Raw genomic sequence first — 25,080 nt, forward strand, 5'->3', positions numbered from 1 at the left:
ACTCAAACTAGTAAGTTTGGAACCAAGTCACGCTCACAGTCATTGAGATCACTTTTCTCCCACATTCTGATGTCTGAGGTCAACATTAACTGAAGCTCTTGACCTGTATCTGCATGATTTTATGTATTACGCTACTGCTACCTGACTGACTGATTACATAACTGCATGAACATTCAAGTGTACATGTTTTCCTAATACATGAGCTTACCTTAAACACTTACCAAATAATTGTCTGTGCATTTGTCTATTAAATATAACAAAACATAACCCATAGAATTAGAATAAGATAAGATAAGATAAGATAAGAAACCCCAAAGCAAAACACCAACACAAAAGTAAATAAACTTTATGGGCACAGAAGAGTTTCGTCCAACCCCCTAATCTTCGATCCACTTTTATAAATCGACATTCATAACTTAAACACGTTGCAACAACACTCTACATTACAAAATAGAGATTTGTACAGTTTCTATACAGAGCAATTTGTTTTGGCACTTTGTGATCTCAGGAACAAAGTCACTGAGTTACAAGTAACAACTAAATAAGACTAGTAGCAATAAATCAGTAATCAAGTCTAGTTTCCACAAAGCAATTCAACAGCAAGAGTTGATCATTTCAATACCTCACAAATCTTGAAATACAAACCAGATGTTTATACAGATTACAGTGAACTGCATTTTACAATCATAAAAGCATGACCAAACTGCCTGCTCTGTGGAATTTTCTCTTTAAAAAACAACAACAACAACAAAAAAAGTCACAGATAGATGCCAAGTATAAAGGTGGTGTGAAAGTCCATTGATTTGCTTTTTGAATTAAGTTCCAGAGAAATACTTTTTACTCCGGGTCTCACGATACACCAATCACAAAAACAAGGTATAACTCCAAAACCACATATTTCTATATACAAGTTCATTAACACAAAAATATGGCTTAGAACATTTTTCAATGTTAGTGGTTCAATTTCAGTGTGTTAATGTGCTTAGAGCTGGACATGTCTATCAACATTACTACTGAAATGAAAGAGATCATGATTATGAGAGATGACCCTCACAAGTAAACTGAAACGCACAATAGAATGAATAATGAGTTCAGGTTGCTTCATTTAATAATAAGAAAAATAAATAAACAGCAAGACGAGAGCTCGGAGAAGCCACACACACGGCTGCCGTCTACCTCAGCACATTAAGCTCCATTACCTTTAATTACAGTCAGAGTACGAAGACAGACAAAGTCTACACCTGATGGCAAAAGCAAGAGAGGTTTAATGCCACACACATCCAAATAAGTGTTTCTCTCACACATTATGTCTCTTCACACCATTATCGCTGACCATCACTGTTTTTCATCATGGATTAGTTGTTGTTGATGTTGCTTTCTTCTTTATTGTTTCGCCGCTTCTTCCCTCGCTCCGGTACGAGTAGGTGAAGTCGTCACATGAGTGCACCACAACAGTTGGACTTCTGTTTCTGGGACTCGATGTAATCATGGATCTGGAACTTCGGCTCATGAGGCTGTTGAGCTGCTCTGTGCTTCAGCTCTCTGTGTTTAAGATAGGGACAGTAAAGGTGGTTTTTGAGAACCAGTGACTATATCACCTTTGTAGAATATTATTTCAACATGTGTGTCGAAGAAAAATGAGCTAAATTTATTTAAAAATTAGTAACATTGATGTTAATTTCACAGTAAAACAGGTAGAATTTTACATTAAAACAAGAGCAACAACAATAATAGCAACATCTACAAAAACATTATGACTACTACTACTAAATCAAATTCTAATTTTATTTGTCACATACCCGACCTTACACAGTACATGAGGGGAAATTTAGTATCGACTGTCCACATATTTGATTAAAAAAATAGAATCAATAATTAATATCAAGAATAAAAATATACTACAAATAGCATTTTAAATTACAATAAAAATAAATGTAAAAATAATAATCACAATAATCATAATAATCATAATAATAACAATAATCATAACTACAACAAATCTAATGACTTTTTCAATGGCATTAAATGATGGAAACATGATTTCTAATTGAAGGCTGGGAAATGGGGAGTTCATACATTTTTAAAAGCCACTGTTTTGTTTTATGAGTATATGGGAAGATCTTCCAGAAATCACAAGCAAAACAGCAGAGTTTTAAAAACAGAACCTACCTTGCTATGGCGAGGAAAGCAAGCTCCACATTAACACCTGTCTTGGCACTCGTCTCCATGAAAGGAACTCCGTACTCCTTATTTGAAATAAAAAGGAAGCAAGGTTTGATTTTAGAAATAACAGTCTGTTGACACATACAATACACCAGTATTTCCCTCCATGGATTTCGCCCCACAACAAAAAATGTAATAAAACTAGTGTTGTTTGTTTGCGCTCTGTTTGAGCTGATTTGTATTGTAAAATGAATGATGTGCTGCTTTTGTGTTTTGAGATGCTGGAACTGTGTCATAGTTTTAAGTTGATCTATATCAGAGTTATCTCAGTAATTAAAGCCCATTTCACTTAACACCAAGTTATTAATCTAGCAAAATCAGTGTCCTGTTTTGTGCTCTAATGCTCATACACAGTATATAACATCTTAAAACCTACCAGTACAAACTAATGTGTATAGCTGTATTTACACATACTGCAATTTGGCCCTTCATCAAACTCGCTCAAATCCTTACGCTTGCCCATTTTTCCTGCTTCTAACACATCAACTTTGAGGACAAAAAAATCACTTGCTGCCTAATATATCCCACCCACTAACAGGAGCCATGATGAGGAGATCATCAGTGTTATTCACTTCACCTCTCACTGCTCATGTTATGGCTGATTGGTGTATACACTGAAGACAACACTATTACAAAAACATTACGATGTGATCGTATGCATTATAGTTCGTCATGTTTCTTGTCTAGTGGCTGGATGAAAGTTTGATAGTATGCATTATAGTTGAAATCAGAAAGTTCATGCAGAAATCTAAGTTCTAAAAGTTATCCATTATAACTTCAAGGTTATATGTACAATATGATTTTTAAAAGGCACGAAGGCACTAAAGCTCTAACATAGCGCATTTAGTTCAGTAGCTAATGATCAACTCCGTCAGGAACTTAATATGGGATGTCTAAGTATGTTAGTTTTATGGGAGTGTTCCCGGCTTATCAGTATTTATTCGAACCTTTCTGCAAACTATGAGTAAGTCTAAGTAACAGGAAGTGAATGTAACTTATTAATTATCGCACAAACTACTACATCACAGAGAACTACAACACACTGTGTCCATTCACACTGACATAATAACCCTAAAGTATAGAATTTTTTGAATCTGTACTTCACATTTCTTGCCAAGCACTAACCATACAGTTCTTCACTTCTTCTTCTCACCTACTGTCTTCAGACAATCTCACACCCTCGCACTTGTCCTGCACCTTCTACATCTGCCTCCATTCTCACACACTTTATACCTTTAAAATTCATGTTTCTCAAGTGTGTACAGACAGAACCATATTCAGCCCCTTACACTTAACAGTGGCTCAAACTAAACACTCGATCTATATATACATAGTGTCTATATTTCATCAGTTCCCTTTTTCTGTAGCAAATATTCGGTTTCAGCTTGTGCATGCGTTTATGCCAGTTATTTACTTGAGCTTAAAGTGTGCCAAAATCATATACTTATGCACTATTCTACTAAATGTTATAGTATAAATAGTGTGAGAGACAAGAAGTGCACTTCAAGTAACCACATGATGCACCTATTTAAATGAAAAAAAAAAAAAAATACAAGTGTGGAATGTTGGACACTTCATGCACTTAACACTCACAGCTTTACTTATGTAGAGGAAAAGGGGCGGGGCTACCAGACGCTGACACTGGACTGATGAGAAAATTTTTCCAAATGGCCACTGACACTCTGGTAGAAATAAATCTTACAAATTATTATATTTTAAATTAACTCACACTGTGTGATTTATTTTTCAACATTATAAAAATTCACTGTATTCTGCTAAAGCTAATGATGTCGCTAATTACTAATAAGCTAATTACGTGCGTTATGTCATTTGTCATTAAATGAGACATGGTTTATTCTTCCGGTTAGTAAAAAACCCTGAGAGTTCCATCTGAGATGATAGTAACATTCTGAAAATTCATACACTAGATGCTAGAGTGCATAGTGTGTAGTGTGTTATTAGGGACACTGATCTTTCCTGTTAAAAAATTTTGCTGGTTTTAGTAGTGAAAATGGCTTGACATTTATATGACCAGCTCTCTTAGAGTAACTGCCTGTCTCCTGGGATCGCCTCCATGCTCTTGAGACTGTGCTGGGAGACACAGCAAACCTTCTGGTAATGGCACGTTTTGATGTGCCATCCTGGAGGAGTTGGACTGCCTGTGCAACCTCTGTAGGGTCCAGGTATCGCCTCATACTACCAGTAGTGACACTGACCCTAGCCTAGTGAAAAACAGTCCGAAAAGATGAGCAGGGAAAAAATGTCAGTGGCCTCTACCTGGAAAACCATTCCTGTTTTGGGGGTCATCTCTCTCATTGTTGCCCATTTAGTGCACCTGTTGTTAATCTCATTAACACCAAAGCAGCTGAAACTGATTAACAACCCCCTCGGCTACTTAACTGACCAGATCAATATCCCAGGAGTTGAATTGACTTGATGCTATACTCTGATTAAAAAGTGTTTCAAGCAGTGTACATTGAAGACAATGCTATTATTAAAAAAATTCCAATGTGATAGTATGCATTATAGTTAATCATGTGTTATTAGGGATGCAGCTTAAGATTTTCCACAGACTAACAAATTTTTCTTTTTAAAAAAATTTCCTCACTGGTTTTAGTAGTGAAAATGGCTTGACATTTATATGACATGGCGAGAGAAGCAGGTTTTTTTCTCAGCGTCAAGTTTAAAATAGACCTGTTAAGAGTCTATGACGCTGGTCAAAACCAAAACCCAACTTGCGTCGACTTTTATAGAATTATAACCATAAAATACATTACAGTCACATTAGTTACTTATTTGAGAATTTATAATTAAGGAAATTTGAATACCTCTGGTTTATCCCCATCACATCATGTCACTCACACAGTTATGAAAATGCTTTGTTTCTCAACATTTGAAGTGAAGTAAAGGTTTCTTACCTTGGCCAGCTTCTGTCCATCCTCAGGCTTAATGACTCGCTCAGCTGCCATGTCTGACTGGAGAAATCACACAGTAATAGATGCTCATTACTCCAATGTTACCACCTGGATTTTAATCCACGATCATAGCTGTTTCACTAAAGACAGAAATCAACAGCTAAATGCATGTTGGTAATGGGAAGTTGGCAAGTTTATTTATCCTCCTTAAAAGCACACCAAGAGGTGCTTTATTCCTCTTCTACCACAACAATTTGCCAACACTAACAATTACAGAATTATTACAAGATCATGTCCTCTTTTTCCCTCTTTAGCAACATTTGTTAATGTTCCTGTTTTCACTCATGCTATAGCAGAGCTCTCACAATCTCTCAAATTTCATAAGAAAAAAAAATCCAGCTTGTCCCTGGATTTTAGCAAGAAAAGACTTTGTTCCTTTAAGTTTTTACACAGCGGAAAACGATTGTTACAGAAGTGTTACAAAAAATCTACATGAACATATTTCCTCACAGAATATTTTACCAGATTAACTATTACACATTGTTTTTATCTTTTTTTATGGAGCGTTAGCCATACATGTGCCTCACTAATTCATCTCACTATATGCTTGCAAATGTTTCTGTGTGTGTTTAAAGAGTATGGGAGGGTAATGTAAACTAACGTCCATCTAACGTACATGCTTTTGGAAACCGGCGTACCCTGAGTAAACCCACGCAGGCACAGGGAGAACATGCAAACTCCACACAGAAAGGCCCCTGACTGTTCGAACCTGGGATTTAAACCCAGGACCTTCTTGCTGTGAGGCAACAGTGTTAAACACTAAGCCACCATGCTGCCCCTTTATAATTCCATTTTTGACTATTTTTATTTTGACTTATTTTGATTTTTATAACAAAGACAGTCATTTGTCTTACAGGCACACTACTGTGTTAAAAAATATATTCAACAATTTTCTGGACAAATTTCAAAAGAAACTTAAACTGCGTTTTCTATTAGTAGACGCATAAAGTGCGAGTGAACACACACGAACATGCAAAATCACATTTGCATTTTCTTTACAGGAATGTTTGCATTTCTGTTTGTATTTTCATTCATGTACAAGAATATGTATAAGAATGTATAGGGTCTGCTGAATTTCAAATGGAAAAGCAAAGTCGGTTTGTAATTGCATTTCTCATGTCCTGACCAAGTCATATTGAAATAGTAAATAGCAGTTTCTCTGCCTTATATTTCACGTTGCGTTTGTATTTCCACTGCCTTATGCAGAAACCTGTCACGAGTGTTGGAGCTGGGAGTATACTGTACTATGGGGCGTGTTCGTGTTTGTGAGTGACGTCAGTCTTGCTCGACAGCTGAACTGACAACTGTGCAGATGAGCATATACAGCCTTAACAGCTTTCTTGTTATCTGAATGAAGAATAATCTTGATATATATTTTTCTTATATATTTCTCTTGTTCCAGAATCAGAAAAACAATGGCTTGGTTTTACTGTATAGTCCCGGAAAATACTTCTATACAACACCTTTTGAGCAATCAGAATGAAGAATTCAACAGCGATTTATTCAAGACGGCGGCGAGGATGACTGCCTCAGTGTGGAGCTCTTAGTACTGTACACATCACTTCATACCATTTCATACATCTCTGTTTTTTTCACCTTTTAATATATTTTTTGATATATATATATATATATATGTATATTAAAAGGTGAAAAAAACAGATGTATGAAATGGTATGAAGCGATGTCATATCAACAAGGTATATTTCACTGTAATGTGTGTACAGTTTTTTTCAGAGCAAAAAAGAATTCCTTCTACACCGATCAGGCATAACATTATGAGCACTGAGAGGTGAAGTGAATAACACTAATTATCTCCTCATCATGGCACCTGTTAGTGGGTGGAATATATTAGGCAGCAAGTGAACATTTTGTCCTCAAAGTTGAGGAAAGCAGGAAAAATGGGCAAGCGTAAGGATTTGAGAGAGTTTGACAAGGGACAAATTGTGATGGCTAGACGACTGGATCAGAGCATCTCCAAAACTGCAGCTCTTGTGGGGTGTTCCCGGTCTGCAGTGGTCAGTATCTATCAAAAGTTGTCCAAGGAATGAACAATGGTGAACTAGTGACGGGGTCATGGGCTGCCAAGGCACATGGGAAGCGAAGGCTGGCCCGTGTGATCCGATCCAACAGACGAGCTACTGTTGCTCAAATTGCTGAAGTTAATGCTGCTTCTGACAGAAAGGTCTCAGAATACACAGTGCATGACGGGTCAGGGCTGTTTTGGCTGGGAAAGGGGGACCAACACCAATATTAGGCAGGTGGTCATAATGTTATGCCTAGTCGGTGTATGTGTGACTACACTTGGCAATAAAGCACTTTCCAAATCTGATGTAGTATTTAACAAGAATTCAAATGGTAGCTGTCAGTAAGAATGTGAGAAGTCACTTCAAAAATCCAAACGCAACCAGTTAGATAGTCTCAGATGTTATTTCCATGAACATCTGATGCACACGCAACACAAAAATGGAAACACTTAAAGAGTTTCATAGTCGTCAACTGATTGGTTGGATTCTACAGAATTTCCGGGAGATGTCTGTGTCACGTATTTAACATTCCTCCTGGAAACAAAGCCATCGTGACGCTCTACCTCCCTCATGGAAGAAGGAAACTGTCGTGTTTACAACTATGACAATGAGCACTTATAAGGATCAGCTAAACGCTGGATTTTCAAAACGATGTGAAGTTCATGGTTTAGACTCATTAATTTGCACGACTTTCTTAAATGAATGATGTATGCAAAATGTGATTGGCTGCTTTTTACTTTTCAGTCAGATGCCCTTTTGAGCGCTCCTTGGTCAATAAAAGCTGCTATGGAGTTCAGAACTTCTGTCAGTCTGAAGCTCTGGCTACATGAGACCATCAGCTAGAAGGTGAGACTGTAATTGGGACACTGAGCTCATTAAAAATATTTGGGAAGATATTCGTTAAAATATAGCGACTATTATCACATGTAGCTAGGTGTGTAGGACTTTCAACTTCTGTACATTTAATACATGTTGTTCTTTATACTAGCAGATGCCTATACTGCAAAGCCTCAAAAAAGGCTACTGTATTAGCGAGTTATTCATTTCTGAATAAGTCTAATGAAGGTCAATGATCTTTGTCACCAGTCTGCTAATATTTGGCAAAAGTTGATAGTGGATACCAAGATCTGCTTATATTAAATGTTTTTATATAAATTCTATTCAGTGCAAATCTTATTACGTATGCCAACAGAATCACATTTCATATGTATCACATAAACCCTAAACAAATACAAGTGAGCATTATTCATTTTTACTTTCAGTGGAGTTCTTTAGCTCCACCCCAGGAAGTTCCACTTACCTTGTTGCCAAGCAACATGATGACCACATCCTTCTGTGCGTACTCATGAATTTCAGTCAGCCAGGCCTGCGTGGTGATACAGATGGAAGAAAATAATTGAGATGACGTGAGAAGACAGACCTTGCATCAAGAAAAAAAAGGAAAGAAAAAAAAAAGAGAGAGAAAAAGAAAAAGCGTTGCCATTTGAAACGGAGAGCAAATGCCGCTTCAGAAGAGAAAATGAATTCTCGCTCAAATTGCGCAGCATAATTCTACACTTACCCTGATATTGTCAAAAGATGATTTTCTTGTAATGTCATACAGGAGGAGGAGAGCTGAACGAGGCGAGATGACAAAGAGAGAAAGACAAACTGAGCACGAGCATCTCAAACATGTTACTGGAAGAAAAATTCATTATGTTCACACATCATTGCAGGCTTTTCAAAAACAATTATGAGATTATTATGCAAAAGAGTAAAATGATAAAAAGGTGCTGTTACCCTGTGCATCTCGATAGTAGGCGTGAGTGACACTGCGGAACCTTTCCTGCCCTGCTGTGTCCCAAATCTGCAACACAGAACAACAAATGAATAAATAAAATGATTTAATAATAATAATAATAATAATAATAGGTCCATATAGTAACATATCACCTTTGAAATTATTATTATTATTATTATTATTATTATTATTATTATTATCATCATCATCGTTAATTTTGATCTTCAAAAACAGTTTAATAATAAGAAAAAACAGGAATTGTTTCTGCTCCCGTTCCATGCACTCAGCTAATTTTGGATAAATTCCATCTCTGAACAGGAAGAAAGAAAAGGTTGACTGAAAGTGTGAACCCAGCCTTCAAACTACGCCAGAAATAGCAGATGTTATATAACAGCCAATTCACACTAATAACCTGAAGGTAGTCTCGCAGGAAGTAGCGTTTTTCCCCCATAAAATATATTTTTGCTGCATAGCTGCTGCTATAAGAAGACACAAGAAGACACAATATATACAGAGCGAGGAGACTGTCTATGACTCCTCAGACGGGCTTCTGAAAAATAACTGTGGTAAATGTTGTGAAAATGGTGTGCAGAGATATTCATCTCTATTGCTTCAGAAAGCTCAGTGCAAACAAAACTCTTACTGTGATGCACATAAAACTTAATTTTGCTAATATTATTACATTTTCTTAATTATGTCTCTCATCATATCGAATAAGAGGGCTATAAAATTCTACTACACATCAGCAAGTCAGCACAATTATTATTATACCATTATGAACCTAATTACCCCAGGTCTCATCATACACATAAACCTATTACACATACACATTACACACAGGAACACACTATTTTTTTTTCCACAGACACGTTTTCCACCATTTGTGAATCCTTTTAAATCCATAATCACGATGTGCGTAATTTGTACTTTGATGGGTTGATGTTTGCATGGTCTATTACATATATATTTTTTGTCCATCGGAGGCATTTTAAAATATCAGTGATTCATATTTAATAATCACTATTAGATTTCAAGTGTATTTTCTCCATCACTGCTGATGGCATGTTATGTATGTGTGTGAGAGAAGCAGGATTACAGAAAAAGACACAACAAACACACAATCTCAGAGAAAGTGTAACTGGTGACACAACAATCAAGGCTAGGCTTGAGTGCATCTACAGTCTGGGCTTGAAAGCAGGCAAGCAATCCGAGTTTTTATTTCATCATATTCTATGTATTTTTTTTGTGTGTGTTTTTGGTTTCACAAAAGTAAAAATAATCCACTTTACAGCATTCAGGAGAGAAAGCCATGAACACAGTCTGGTCTGTGTTTCTGTTCATCTTGAGAGTTTTCTGCTCCAACCTTGGCAAACCATGTCGTAATAGAGCTGGCATTGTGCACAACAGCATTGTCATGTTCTAACAGCTTAAAAGGGAAACTGTAAAGATACTGAAGACATTCTAGACAAAGTTTGTGCAAAGAGTTTGAGCATAAACCATACTTGGGTATGACAGTCAGACGTCCACAAACATTTAGACATATACTGTGGCATTAAATGGTGCTAATGTAAAGAAAATCCTTACAAAATGATTGGGAGATGATTAGCCCTACTATCATATTTCTAGCAGCTAGCCATCACAACAAAAGAAAGACAACATTAACCAAAAATAAGGTTATTGCCTATTTCTAGACACTTGTCCTTCAATTTCAAGTACTGTATGAAAGTTTGAAAGGCAGATCATTTTGCTTTTAGAAGTAAATAGAGCCATCAACCAAAAGAGCAAGATTACTCATCATGCTTGAAATTAGTACAAATGTCAAGAAATAGGATTAATATGGTACATGATAAATAATATCTACATATGTGGTAGCTTAGTGGTTAAGGCGTTGGTCTACTGCTCAGAAGGTTGTGAGTTTGAATCCCAGGTCCACCAAGCTGCCACTGTGGGGCCCCTGATCAGGGCCCTTAACCATCAGTTGCTCAGTATAAAATGAGATAAAAATGTAAGTCGCTCTGGAAAAGGGTGTCTGCCAAATGCTGTAAATGTGTTCACTTCATGTGATATTTTGCATCAGGGTTTACAGAATTATTACAAATGTCCCATGTTGAAAGATGACACTCTGAATATCGTCATTTTATACGTCAATACATGCATAAATGTTCATCTTTGTGGAACGAATGCTGCACAATCACACTGAAGTTCCTGGCAACTGCCTTCTGTGTGAAATGCTTTACATTGTGCATGTTAATGATCACGATTATGAGCATATGACGACCTTGGATTATAGACAACAGATGTCATGAGATAGACATGTGGTAGAATGACGCAAATGATAGACTCGCTTACCTGCAGCTTGACTTTCATGTTATCCACAGTTACCACCTTGTTCTGAGGAAGGAAAAAAAATGATAAAAGGAGTGTTAAATAAAGATCCATAAAATGGAATAAAAAATACTAAAGCATAATATAATGTTTTTCACAAGGATGAAAGGTATTTAACCGTTTGTCATGTAAGGAATTTACACACACACACACACACACACACAAATGAGTCTCACACCAATTCACTTCCAGGCAAAGCGTAGGCCCCTCAAAGTGCAGCTCTCTGCTTAGACTTAATTACCCAGGAGAGGAGAAAGATGGCAATCAAAAATAACAGTCAGCCTGCCTGTTCCTTTCCTGACGACGTGTCTGGTCAGCATGTGCTGAGCGAAATGTTTCGAAATTACACCTCCTGCCCTGAAAACTTGACGCTTATTAAAATCATTTCACACGTCACTGCCAAATGGCTCAATGAACTTGACAAAAACACAGAAATGCTTCACGCTGATAGGCGTTAGAAGTGACAGATTCTAGCTGAGACACACTGTTAGTGGTGAGGATCAAAAACAGGCAAAACCACGGGTGGCTTGTTAACATGGAGATTCGCCAAAGGAGAAAACACTTCATTAATCCTCACGATATAAACCAACATCTTTGATTTGTCTTAGGTAGGATAAAACAATCTGTTTCATCAGAGATGACGTGGGAAAATGGAGACTGTGGAGTATAAATGTGTTAGAAAAGTAGAGTAGATCTGATGTGATAGCTTAGTGGTTAAGGTGTTGACCGGAAGGTTGTGAGTTCAAATTCCAGGTCCGCCAAGCTGCCACTGCTGGGCATTAACCCTCAATTGTTCAGTTTTAAAAAATGAGTCGCTCTGGATGAGGGCATCTGCAAAAATGCCAGAAATGTTCATGTAAATCTGTGCAATGTGTCTTTCCACCAAACAGTGAGGTCCAGTAATCTATATTCTGCTGTTAACAAATGACCCAAGTACCTTAGTGTCTTAATGGCTGTGACATCTTGTGAAGTCCATGTCATCTATCTCACAAAGGTGTTCCACTGGATTCAAATCTGGTGACTTGGGAAGCGCCACTGATACACACTAAACTCGTCGTCATGTTCAGTGCTTCAAATTACTTGGTGTGTTATCATGCAGAGTATCAAGTAGCCATTACGGCTTTTCCTGCTGCGCTTAACCCCGGGGTTATGGTCAATCTAAACCCTTCTTGTAACCCCGGGTAGAAAAACGTTTCACACTCAGAAGTAATTTGGGTTATAAAATCCTGTTCCCAAGCAGCGTCATTACCGCTTACCACAGTGAAACACTGTGGTGGTAGAATGTTAAGGCTAGATGCTTAGCAACACAAACCCAGTCAGAAATTTAACGGTATGTGACTCATATCACATGAAAACCAACAAAAAGGGGTTGGAAGTGCCAGGCATCAAAAAAATGTTTGCTGTAGCAGTGGGAAACACATAACACTGAAAAATTTCTGGAAGATGGATAATTAATGAAGACTTGATCAACTACACAACAAAAAAGATGAGAAAACTGTGAAACTGTGATGATAAAACAAGTGGTGGTGCAGAATAATAGACCTTTTCTCCTTTATTTAAACCAGTCGTGTGATATATTTATCCAGTCATGGTTGTTGAACTGTAAATAAGCAAAGAAGCATATTAAGCCAGGGTTTAAAAATGTACAGTGTGAACCATCAGATTATGAATAGCCAGGATTAATTATTTACCCCAGGTTGAAACAAGATAACTCAAGATTCTGTTTACCCAAAATTTTCAATGCGTTTGCAACAATTCTAGTGAAAATCCCAATTGTAAATTGCATGTAATCAACAACAATACTCAACAACACTGAGGCATTCAAACGATGCTTAACTGGCATGAGGCCCAGACTCTGCCAATTTAAATCTGTTTTCTCCACATCATTACCGCACTACTACCAGTCTGAACGTTTGACACAAGGGAGCCTGGATCCATGAAATCATGATGCTGAATTCTCACCAAGCTACTTGGATGTTGCAGGAGAAATAAGCTCATAGGCGTCAAGCTTCAACGTGTTGTGCATTCTGAGAGAAGTGGATATTTAAGTAACTATAGACTTCCTGTCAGCTCATCCAAGACCAGTAATTCTCTTCTGACTTCCTTCATCAACAACGTGGTTCCACCCACAGAACTGGATTTTTCCCACTATTCGGTGTAAGATCTACAGATGGTTGGCATGAATATGACAATTTTATAGCAGTTTTCCACCAGATAGTTGACCCAAGTACTACAGTATCTGTGTTTACTGTGTTAGCTTGAGAAACACACACAGAGAGAGCGAGAGAGAGAGACCTAGGGGACCATAGGGACCTAGGGATAGAGTTAAAAATTGTACATGATTGATCGGGCAGAATTGTCACCATGTCCCAATGGCATACAACCATATTAACAAGCACAGGTTAAAGTTAGCTGGAACAATCCCTTTTGGAACACTGAGTAACTTAGAGGGTAAAAATATGAGATTTCTGTGTGCACTTGCAGGGTGATGTACAGCAGCAACCAAACCTCTGGGCACTGAGTCACAGACACACCGAGGTCTAATAATGTTTTCCAGGAAAAAGTAAGAACTAACTATCACTTCATGTCAAGATGACTTTTCAGGCAATTAACCACCGATGTTCATTTAATCAAACATGATGTAAGTGATGAATCCTATCCAAATTTATTACATTTACACATGTAACAGCAGCTTGTTTGTTAGCTTGGTTATAGTTCTCAGTGTAATCTGATCTCACAAACACAGATCTGATGCTAAAACAGCTATCATTTAATGAATTCACTGAAATTTGTGACAACACAGAGTAATTTTCCATGTTATCGAAGTAGATACGTCCAAATTAATTTGTAGGACTGCGAATTAATCCTTCACCCCAAACCCTAATGCTGCTGTGCAATTTTTCTTTAAGAAAATTGTGTAATATTTCTATATGTGGTTTCAATCCATTCAATACCACTTTAAACACTGCTAAAATAGTGCCCATTTAGTGATTTAATATAATGGTATAAATACAACTATTTAGAGTAGATAAGGTGTAGGATGTGCCCTAGCTAGCTAGAATGACCGGATGGTACAGCACAACAATATTGAGTAGTAAACGTGTGTAAACATTTCCATCTGCTACAATGAAAAACATGGAAGTTCTTGAAAACTAGGAAACCGAATGCAGAGTGAAATGTAAATCAGACTTCAGGAACATCCAGACTTGGCCAGATATATTTGCATCACAGGTATGATGATGTGACAGGAAAACAGACAACAGGAAGTCAGCTAGGTTATGGATAATTCCCTAAAATTTGGATTCGAAAACATAGCAGGCCCTACAGCACTGTCTGACAGAAATTTCCAGAGAATAAAATGTTTAGAGTTCTCCTCAGGTTTTGAGTCATTTAACACTACTTGAGGGAATGCATGCTGAAAAACACGAAGTCATGTGATGAAGGAAATCCTTGCTTCATAGAAGAGCTACTCTGGCAGATGGCCATGACTAAATTTGAAATAAAACAGAAAGTAATAGTATGACATGATACAAATCATGTCTGAAGTCATGAAAACAAAGCAGGCAAACAGAATTAAGGAGGTAATTAGAGAAAACAGAACTGTCAATCATTTTGCAAAAGAGTCTCAGCATAATGTTATTAAGTAATACCAAAATACACCATTTATTTATTTCCTTCAAAACATAAAAGCAGAATATGAACCAGTCAACACTGGAATCTGGAATTATTGATAAGTGTTTGTAACTAATAACTTTTTTTTATATTATACTATAACTATTATAACTCACAGGAAGCTCCGCCCCCTCCCACATCTCACATTAGTAATCATTTGGCAGGGGTGTAAAGGTAGAAAAGGTAAATGAAGAATGTTTTGAATTCATTAATATGAAATAAAATTGATCAACAGAGACTATGATGTGGATAAATTCCCTTTTGGATCTGGTTCCTCTCAAGGTTTCTTTCTTATGTTGTCTCAGGGAGTTTTATCGTCCTATACCCTACTGCCATTGTACTATAATGATATCATGTGTTTTTCATTACAGTCTTTGTATCCGGTTTGCTTATTAGAGATAAACATCTAAACTTTTAATAATTTGCTATAGAAAACTGAATTAAATTGAATGATATGGGTAAGAGTTTGTGGACACCTAAGCATAACACACAACTCTTCTTTTCATACATGTGCTTTGTGCAGAGGGGCAGTATCATGCTGGAGCAGGTTTGGGGTCCCTGTGTTAATGTTAAAGCGTACAAAGACATCTGATACAACTGTGTGCTTCTTACATATGGGTGTGACGGTCAGGTGTCCACATGCATGTTTGCCTTAGCTAACATTAGACAAATACATAGCTGAGAATAATTAACTATCACTTAAGACAAATAAATATCCGTTTCTTCACACGGGTACACATACACTGAATCATTGCTTCGTCAGACATGTTTTTTTGGCACAAACCACACCAACCTACATCTTGACAACTCTGAAGCACAACTGCTTTCATTCTTTTAGAGCAGTTCCACTTTTCTTTACTATTCTGTTCACTCAATATTGTACTGCGACATACCCAGGCATTAGATTCTATACCCATAATACATAATATTTTGTTTAGTACAGAACTTTGCAACTTCACTGACTGAGATACACTTTCTAAAAAAAAATAAAATGTGTAACTTACATTAACAAAATCATGACTGTCCTTCCCTAGTGCTAGGATTCTCACCTATACAAGCTGCAGCAATACAGTCACATGCATCACAAAATAGCAATCAGCAGCCATACACTCAACTCTGCAACAGTCAGTGTTCTTCTCAGTTTAGTAGAAATCATGAGCTTGTCTCTGTCTGACATGCAGTGATATTTTTGGTCTGCTTTTTTTATTTTTTAAATCAGCTTACATCTATCCACCCACAGTCCTAAGAAAAACACACACCTTCCAGACCGAATTTAACAGATAGATTTCATGATCTGCCAAGTGAGCCTGAGTCAAAACATGTTGTTAAAACTGTTACAGTATATACAAAGTGTTTTCTTTGAATCACACACATACAGACAACAAGTCTAACTTGTGTGTGTATATAGCACAAATTTCCCAATCCAACTGTTGTCTGTTTGTCCAACTGTTTGTCACTCCATGGGGAAAAGGGGGCACATAATTAGCTTTGGAGACATGTGATCCATGCAATACGAAAATCACCAGTGCCTCCAGAATATTATCCATATGGTGACAGCTGGACATGGACTAGATGGGAGAGAAATGTTTATCTATAAAATCAGTGGAGCTACAAAAGAATTATTAGAGAGCAATGCAAAATATGATAAGGTCTTATTTATGGCATAATAAGAACACACACACCTAAAAATCTGAAATAAGTTTGTAATGGTCTACTGGAAAATGGAAAAGTTGCTTTCAAACAAATAAACAAACAAAAAACTTGAAATACTGTCATCTGTACTTTTGTAATAAATTAATTTATGCTTTGTTTGGACAACGTCTGCTCAGTCTATTTACTTTGAGTTTCTCCTCCTTAAAAGGAGCCTGGTATAAATAATCCACCTTGTTTGCCTTCATTACATCAGTGAGTGTATTTCATTGTTCACTACTAACGATGTGATCACTCGTTTTAAACACTTGTCATGACTGTCACTGATTGGCTGCATGAATCTATACTCTAGGATAGAAAGAAATCAGCCTGAGCCTCTTCAATCCATTCGGGATATTTTTCTACCGATGGTGCTGTTGCACTTTTTCCCATAAACATCCAAAACCTATTCCACTATAAGACATCTGTTAACAGCAAACAGCAGATTTTTATCAGTCGTCTCTGATTATGGTTGAATTCCTCGTTCCAAGTTATAGTATAGTATAATACTAGTATAGTTATAAATCAGTGTAATTTCTGAATCTGTAAATAAATAATTGATTTATTAGTTGCTCAAAAGCTCCTGGTTACACAACTCCACTTGGCTATAGAAAGGACATTATATTATCATCACATTCTCCAGGGTCACCCAGATGAGGACGAGTTCCCTTTTAAGTCTGGTTCCTCTCTAGGTTTCTTCCTCATATCAACTCTAGGAGTTTTTCCCTTGCCACCACTGCCTCATTAGGCATAAATATAAAAATCATTCTAAACATTTTCTATTTCTGTAAAGCTGCATTGAGACAATGTCCACCGTCAAAAGCCCTATACAAATAAAACTGAATTGAACCGAATTACGAATTGTATTGACGCCAAAGTAGGAATATAACTGAAATGCTGGTCAACAACTAAGTTAGCAAAGTACACAAGTTGAAGCCACTGTAACAGACCACACTTAATGCAAGATCTCATGACACATGATGCAACTGGCTGAAATGTTTGTGGTTATTTGCAACTCACCATTAAACAATAGAAGAGGAGCAGATGCAGAAGACACATGAGGAGGAGGAGGAGGAGGAGGAGAGCTAAGTGACAGTCTTATTGAGTGGCAGTATTTGTGAATGTCTCTGGCAGGCCACAGTTGCAGCTTGACTCCCAAACTGACCAGTTCATGCAACATCATCTATTTTTATTTTAATTCATTCACCATTCATATTGGTCAAGTTTTCTCAGACGAAACTATGACTATATTTACATATCTACATATATAGCTTTTTACTCGCTATATATAAAACATTACTTGTTGCCAACCACTCATTATTTCCAAATTCAATTTATTAGGAATTCTTGTACATTTACACATTAATGCGATCATCCAAACAGCCAATCACGTGGCAGCAGTTCCATGAAAGAGCTTCAAGCGCTTCAAGTTAATGTTCATAACAAGCATCAAACCAAAACTGACCGTTTGACCATGGCTTGGTGGTTAATGACATTTGGGTTGGTTTGAATGTTTCAGAAACTTTTGATCCGTGATTTTCATGCACAGCAGTTTCTAGGGTTTACTCCGAGTGCTGAGCGTTGGTTCTGCAGGCAGAAATGCCTTCATGAGAGAGCTCAGATGAGTAGGGCACTCTTTACAGCTGTGGTGAGCAGAAAAGCACAACATCTCAGAATGTAAAGCATGTCAGGTGGATGGCCACAGCACAGATTACACCAGGTTTACATGTACATCAGCTCACAACAGGAGGCAGAGGCTACAGACTCACCCAAACCAGACGACTGCAGATTGGAAAAATACCAGGAAACAATTTTACCCATCTACAACTGTAACCAACATCATAGGCATTTTTAGACCTGGAACTGCTGCTTAGCTGATGTTTTTTGTTGTCTGTGTAGACACTCTGCATTCTGATGTTTAATGTGAACAGTACCCGAAGCTCTTGAACTGTATCTGCATAATTGGCTGACTGGATAACTGTGCAGGTGTTCCTAATAAAGTGGACAGGGAATATATTTTGGTTTCTTCTTTCCATGACAATGAAATGCTGAATAATTCCAGACCTCAGTGATCCTTTATTTTATGGTACTATTCAGTTGACCTTTTTTATGGTTGATGAAAGAAAATTCTGCTCTACTGTAAAACAGAATCTTTTTTTAAAGCCTTAAACCTTTTACCATAGACATGCTCCAAACCTCCCAATTAGTTATAATGGGTTCCTGTTTTTCTCCACCAACATTGGCCTTTAGATGGCCCTACTCTCTCTTACTCAGCATGTGGGAGTGCGGGAGCAACAGCTACAAGGATGAGGAAGTGTTCCCAAAATAAATCTCCATGTTCCAATGCGCCAGTGTACTTTGCCATTCAACAACTAGCGGCAGAAGAAAAACCTCACTGCCTTATTTATAGGAAGCGAACACAGTGTTAAACCTTAAAACTGGAAGATGTTACAGGCTCTTCGACTTAGAATACTACAAAATAAATCTTAGTAATAGGAGCAGTGTGGCTTGTAGAGTACTGGGGCTGGCACATTTATTAGAATAAACAGTATTATGTTCAGTGGGTCTGGTCTGACTGGTTCAGCATCATACCACAAAATACTAAATATTGAAACTTAAGTTCTTAATTAGATGTTAGGTGCTTATAAAATGTTTAATGAGTAGTCTGTACATGCTTGCCAAGCCTTGTTGAATAAAATGCAAACCAGTCCTTGAGCCAAAGGCAAAAGCAACTCATGAAACTCATATATATCATGGAATACACAAAGAACATTGTCCTAAGTAGCTGCAAACCAAAATAACATGTAAATGATTATTGTTAATACTGTCTAAGCAAGGCAGAGCAAAAAAAAAAGAAAAAAAAGAAAGATATATTATTTGGATAAACTATGACTTTGTGATAAGAATACAATTCTGCACTTTCACTGATCTTAAGCACTTTATCCTGGGCAGGCTTGCGGCGGATCTAGAGGCTGAGATCCAGGCAAGAATACCTCCTGAATAAGCACCACACACACACACTCACAGACACACACACACTTATACACACCAAGGGCAGTTCAGTATACCAGCATGTTTTCGAAGGTGGGAGGAAACCAGAGAATGTAAAGAAAAAGCACACAGACAGAAGGAGACTCTGCGCTGATCCAAATCCTAAGCTTTGACTGTTCTGACATCATGTTCACATCAAACACCTGAATGGATCTTTGTTATGACTTTAACTATGGTGTAGTTGTTGGTGCCAGATGAGCTAATTTTGGATATTTCAGTAACTGGAATTCAGAAATCTTTAGGGATTTTTTACATAAAAACACTGAGCGAGTGACAATTGTGTGGGTGGAAACGCCTTATTGTTATGAGAGGTCATATGAAAATAGCCAGATTTGTGTGAGCCGCCAAGAAAGGAGACAGAAGCTCAAATAATTACTCTTATTAATATTAGCGCTTAATAATGGTGAGTAAAAAGAAAAGCATGTCAGCATGCACAAATCACTGAACCTTGAGGTGGATGAGCTACAACAGCAGAAATCCAAACTGGGTTACACTCCTGTCAGGCAACAACAATCTGAGCCTAATAGTAATAGTAATAATAATAATAATAATAATAATAATAATAATAATAATAATAATAATAATAATAATAATCACCAGGTCTTTTTCAAGTCTTCAGTTGGAAGACCAACATCCATCTGAAGGTTTGATTTTTTAAAACCCTAGAGACATTTCTGTCTGAAAACCCCAGAAGAACCATGCCATGTTTAAAGCCACACTTTTCCCCCATTTTAATGTTTAATATGAACATTCTCTGAAGCTCTTGACCTGTATCTGCATGATATTTGTGCATTGTCCTGCTGCTACATGTTTGGCTGATTCAACAACTGCATAAATAAGCAGATGTACCTAATAAAATGGCAAGTGAGTGTATATGTGCAATGGTAAAATGCATAGGTAAATGTCTGAAGCAACGATTATTACGGTAATTTTTATTGCAATGCCTAATATGCCGAAATGTGTTATATATTTGTTGTAGAAGTAAAGCCCACCCGTTGTGACCATTTTCTACAGTAATGCATCAGAAGGCTTGCAGCCACACACTTAAATAACCCACTTCTGTTAAACTTGAGAGCATCAGGTCTCTGGGGCACACTGGTAATCATTTAGCCTGACTGAAACGTGAATGGGCATCAGGCACTCCTTTTATTGAGTGAAGCCTGAAGTGGTTTGTCTATCCAATATGTTTGTTAGACAGTTGGTGGACATACTGTGTTCTCTGTACCAGCTGATTCTTCTTCTCCAAGCTACTCTGTTTCACAATAAAAATAAAGGCAAGATGATAAGAATTTAAAAAAAAAAAAAAAAAAATTGATGAAACCTCTTCAAGAGCACCAACTCAGCAAGCTCAGAGATGCTAGAGAAGTGTGTTTGTGTAGCGCACGTGTTTAGCAGAACACAAGCCTTGACCAATTCTTTCTTACCCTAAAGTCTATCCCGACGGTGGCAATGAAGTTGCCTCCCAGAAAGGCACCATCTTTAAAGCGCACCAGGACGCAGGTCTTCCCAACGGCCGAGTCTCCTAGCAGCATCACCTACAGGTGTCATGGCCAGAAAGAAACGTTGGAACTACATTCATTTATCTTATAAGTACATTACAGATCAATATACAGCCTTACACATAGCACAACATCTGTCTGTGAAGGTCATGGGGTTTAAATCTACTAGATGATCAGCGAATCTCAGAACCTTGCTGTTATGGATGCAGGTTCTCATTCTCGTATAGATCATGTTATTGGTTCTTGTTCACGTTTCCCCTCATATGCTTGTATGAATATGATGCGAATGGAACAAGATCTAAACTTGTAAAGTCTACAAACAATCAGTAGCTTACTTGATCTTCAGAGATCCTTACAGTACAGCACAGGTTCTGCATCAGTATGCCTTAATACAAGATGACAGTGAATCTTAAGGAATGTCATCTTAAGTAAACATTTACCAAGTGCTTAGAGGAACAAAAGTTCAATTGTGAGATCCACTGAAGCACAAGACAAAACAGGAAACAGACTACTGCAACTTTTTTTTAATTCAAAGGTACGCTGCTTATAACAAACAAACAAACAAACAAATAAATGATGAACTCTCTGATCTTACATGAAAACTATCTGTAATTATCGGTGCATTGTAATGTCACAGAAAAGTGCAAGAACAGTCTGACTACTAACTAGGAACACAGTGTGCTCCTTTCAAATCAGCACAACAACATCAATAATAATAATAATAATAATAATAATAATAATAATTAGTACACACCTTGAAGGAAATGTCAAAATATTCATTCACCGAGGCGCATCGTTCCAGCATGTTTCTCGACGTTCCGTTTTTAACCTCATTATCCGACATGGGCGCTTTTTTAGTAGACATAATGACTAGAAAGAGCTGAGCAAGAATGCAGACGTGTCTTCAGTTCAGTATTCTTCCCAAAGACCCCCAGTGACCGATATGCAGGTGCCAACATGCAGTGCGCCCATCAACGATCACATGCCATGGTGAGAATGCCACTGATCAGTCGCCATTAAGAGGAGATCATGAGAGCAGGAGAACACTAGAATGCCAAACTCCCGAACGCTCCCTTGAGAATGAAAGGCAGCTTTAACGCAAACGCACAACAAGCACTTCTCCTCCGGTCCGCCGCGCCGCCCATCCACCCCATCATCACCAGCAGTGCCGCGGAAAAGCAGGAAGCGGCGTGTTCATCATCTGCATGCACACAGATCATTATCAGCGACAGGACACACACACACCCCAGCCAGAGCCAAAAAAAGTAGCGCGAGCAACAGGCGCGAGTCAGACACTCCAGGTGGGCATGTGCTAGAAGGAAGGGTTCGACAAACATTCCCCCGAAACCGCAAAAAAAAAAAAAAAAAAAAAAAAAAAATATATATATATATATGTATATATATATGTATATATATATATGTGTACCAATGTACCACCTTATACTACTTAATATTGTGTCTCAACAATACACACAACCTCATCAAATGAACATAGTGTCAAAGCTCCGCGCGCGAGACCGCAGGTTACTTCCGCTTTGTTCTTTTTATGTATCTGAAAGTGTTCAACAGGTCGCGGTAAGGCGCTTCCTGGCGCTTATCAAATATATATATATATATATATATATATATATGAGTTTTTTCTCTGCTCTAACACATCTGAAGCAATGCAGTGCAGGTGCAGCTTCCGGTTTGAACCCTTTAGAAACCCTTTCTGCCGGTGCACAGCGCTCACAAACGCTAACATCTCACAGCATTCATGAATCTCCAACACCTAGCTATCATCATCACCAGTACTTCAACATAGACATATTTTCATGTGGCACAGGGTGAACGTTTCATTTAGGACCTAACTGAAGAGTTCAGTGAGAAAAAAGGAAGTAGATACCTCAGAGCTATTGATCTATAAAAGCTTTGGCTGTTGGTGTGTTCATGTCATCTGTCATTTACTAAGGGGTTTGTCTCCACCCTCTGACCAAGAGTTTGAACAGTGCAGGCTGAAAGACCTATTAATCCAAAACTAAACATAGGGCATGTCTCAATCAGCTCCCTAGGTTGTGAATCAGTATGTCGTGTACAGGAGTTTGGGCACTGGTCTACAGGACCCTGGCTCACTACACACTGGGACACTGGGACACTGATGACTCAGTTCCTGGCAGCATGACTACCTACTCCTGCTGGAAACCATCACCACTGGCATTTATCCACAACACACAGGGCCGATATCATTCTGACATTATTCTAGAGTACGTTATGGAAAATACTTACGCATCATTTAACACGTAAAAGTTTATATAGAACGTCAAATTTTGTATTGGAAGTAATCATTTGAGAGCTACAACAACGATCAACTTGAGTTTGTCTTCCGGAAATCATTTTTAGTAAGGAGCATGGATGGAACCTTCCAGTAAGGATTGTTGAGATATAGACAGCACTTAAAATGGCCGACTCCCTGATCAGTGTCCTGACTACTGAACTAGCGAGTAGACTGAGACACGCCCACAATCAACACCTGACTGAGTCTCCTTCACTATATGACAGTGTAGTTTGTTTGTTTTGTTGCAGCAAGACTTCAGTTTCCTTTACAGTCACATCTACAATCAGTGTACGAACCCTTTAACATTAAGAAAAAGGTTCTACTGCTTTGCTCTGATGTTTTAACATTAACATGTAAGGATTCCCAACAGGGATATCTGAAAAACTCTTACAGTATCTAGATTTAAGACACTACTGTTAATGTGATCTGTTTCCAGTATTCTAGCTTTGTTAATACTTCCGTCTATATGCCTTTTTTTTTCTTCCTGCCCACTGCTTGTGAACTGAGTGGGCAGATCTTGTTACAATGGATTTTTTTTTTTAATGTTTTTTTTTTCCACACAGCACCGTCTCTCCAGTCATTTCCTAGACCTGTTAGCTGAGCACTCTAACTGTCCACCCACAGACGTGCCAGATTTTTTGGGGAAGATATTTAAAGGTAGTATTCTCATTCTCACCATTTTCTTTCAGATTCTCATTAAGAGCCCTGATCATTCACTGAGTGACATTTATCATCATGTATCTTGTTCTTATTTCTAGATATGCTGGTATTTCTTCCCAACTTTGGAAGATAAAATAAGCCAGGTTATGATTATAGTTATAGGCATTCTTGGAACTCTTATTCTGCTTTTTTTTTACGATCCGGGGTTTAACTCAAGCACCAACACCATCTGATTTGAAACAATATGTGTGCTAGCTTTCCAAGCTCAGATGGAATCCTGTACAATTTCAGAGTAAGTAGTAGCATTCCTATGATATTATCAACGTAATCAGACTCCTCAGTGACGAGCCTCTCTTGGAATAACCAAACGTGTTATAAAAATATCTGATTGGTACAATCACGGCCCATGAAGAAGTCATCATTGAATTTTTCCTGTTGTATATCAGGATATATTAAACCATGTGCCTGTAAAGTGGGTTGTTAGGCTTGACCACTGACAGCAATCACTAGGAATGATGCAAGAGAGCTCAGTGATTACACCCAATCGTCAGATCAGATCCCAAATCTCATGGCATTCCTTATCCATTTCAGACATGACGCCGAAACCAAATAGCCATACTGGTATGGAGCTTGTTATTGAGCTCTCCCCAAGGTGTGAAGTTATGACATCTAGTGGTGTTTGGCTTTGACAGCCAGTAGCAGCCCACACAGTTCTGTGCTGTCAGGATGCATACTCACTGTGAAGCCAATGATGACAGTAGCAAAGAAGGAACCGGTGGTGAATTCGCCCTGGTCAAACTGCACCAGG

The 25,080-nt window shown here is 37.8% G+C and overlaps 1 protein-coding gene across 3 annotated transcripts; it reads right to left on the minus strand.

Annotated features, from left to right (window-relative positions):
- Window positions 1-330: 330 nt before the first annotated feature.
- On the minus strand, window positions 331-22,605 carry LOC131344308 (ras-related protein Rab-37-like). 3 transcript variants are annotated; one of them, XM_058376512.1, is made up of 10 exons: window positions 22,053-22,605; window positions 21,634-21,683; window positions 21,224-21,334; window positions 11,352-11,393; window positions 9,002-9,068; window positions 8,784-8,899; window positions 8,523-8,588; window positions 5,142-5,198; window positions 2,170-2,246; window positions 331-1,542 (listed from the first exon to the last, which is right to left on the minus strand). In XM_058376512.1, exons 2-10 carry the CDS (start codon window positions 21,673-21,675, stop codon window positions 1,434-1,436), a joined length of 687 nt encoding a protein of 228 aa, XP_058232495.1. In that variant the 5' UTR covers window positions 21,676-21,683; window positions 22,053-22,605; the 3' UTR covers window positions 331-1,433. The 3 variants fall into 3 exon arrangements, with proteins under 3 accessions (XP_058232495.1, XP_058232477.1, XP_058232486.1); XM_058376494.1 differs by lacking the exon at window positions 21,634-21,683 and having other exon boundaries at window positions 22,053-22,599; XM_058376503.1 differs by lacking the exon at window positions 21,634-21,683 and having other exon boundaries at window positions 8,784-8,836; window positions 22,053-22,588.
- Window positions 22,606-25,080: the final 2,475 nt, after the last annotated feature.

The sequence above is a fragment of the Hemibagrus wyckioides genome, linkage group LG02 (assembly GCF_019097595.1).
Source record: "Hemibagrus wyckioides isolate EC202008001 linkage group LG02, SWU_Hwy_1.0, whole genome shotgun sequence".
Lineage (NCBI taxonomy): Eukaryota > Metazoa > Chordata > Actinopteri > Siluriformes > Bagridae > Hemibagrus > Hemibagrus wyckioides.

Coding starts and splice junctions, on each gene's coding strand:
- LOC131344308 (XM_058376494.1), bottom strand. CDS start 22,163: ATGTCTACTAAAAAAGCGCCCATGTCGGATAATGAGGTTAAAAACGGA. Junction 21,335..22,052: donor ATTTTGACATTTCCTTCAAG/GTGTGTACTAAT, acceptor TGACACCTGTAG/GTGATGCTGCTAGGAGACTC. Junction 2,247..5,141: donor ATGGACAGAAGCTGGCCAAG/GTAAGAAACCTT, acceptor ATTTCAAATAAG/GAGTACGGAGTTCCTTTCAT.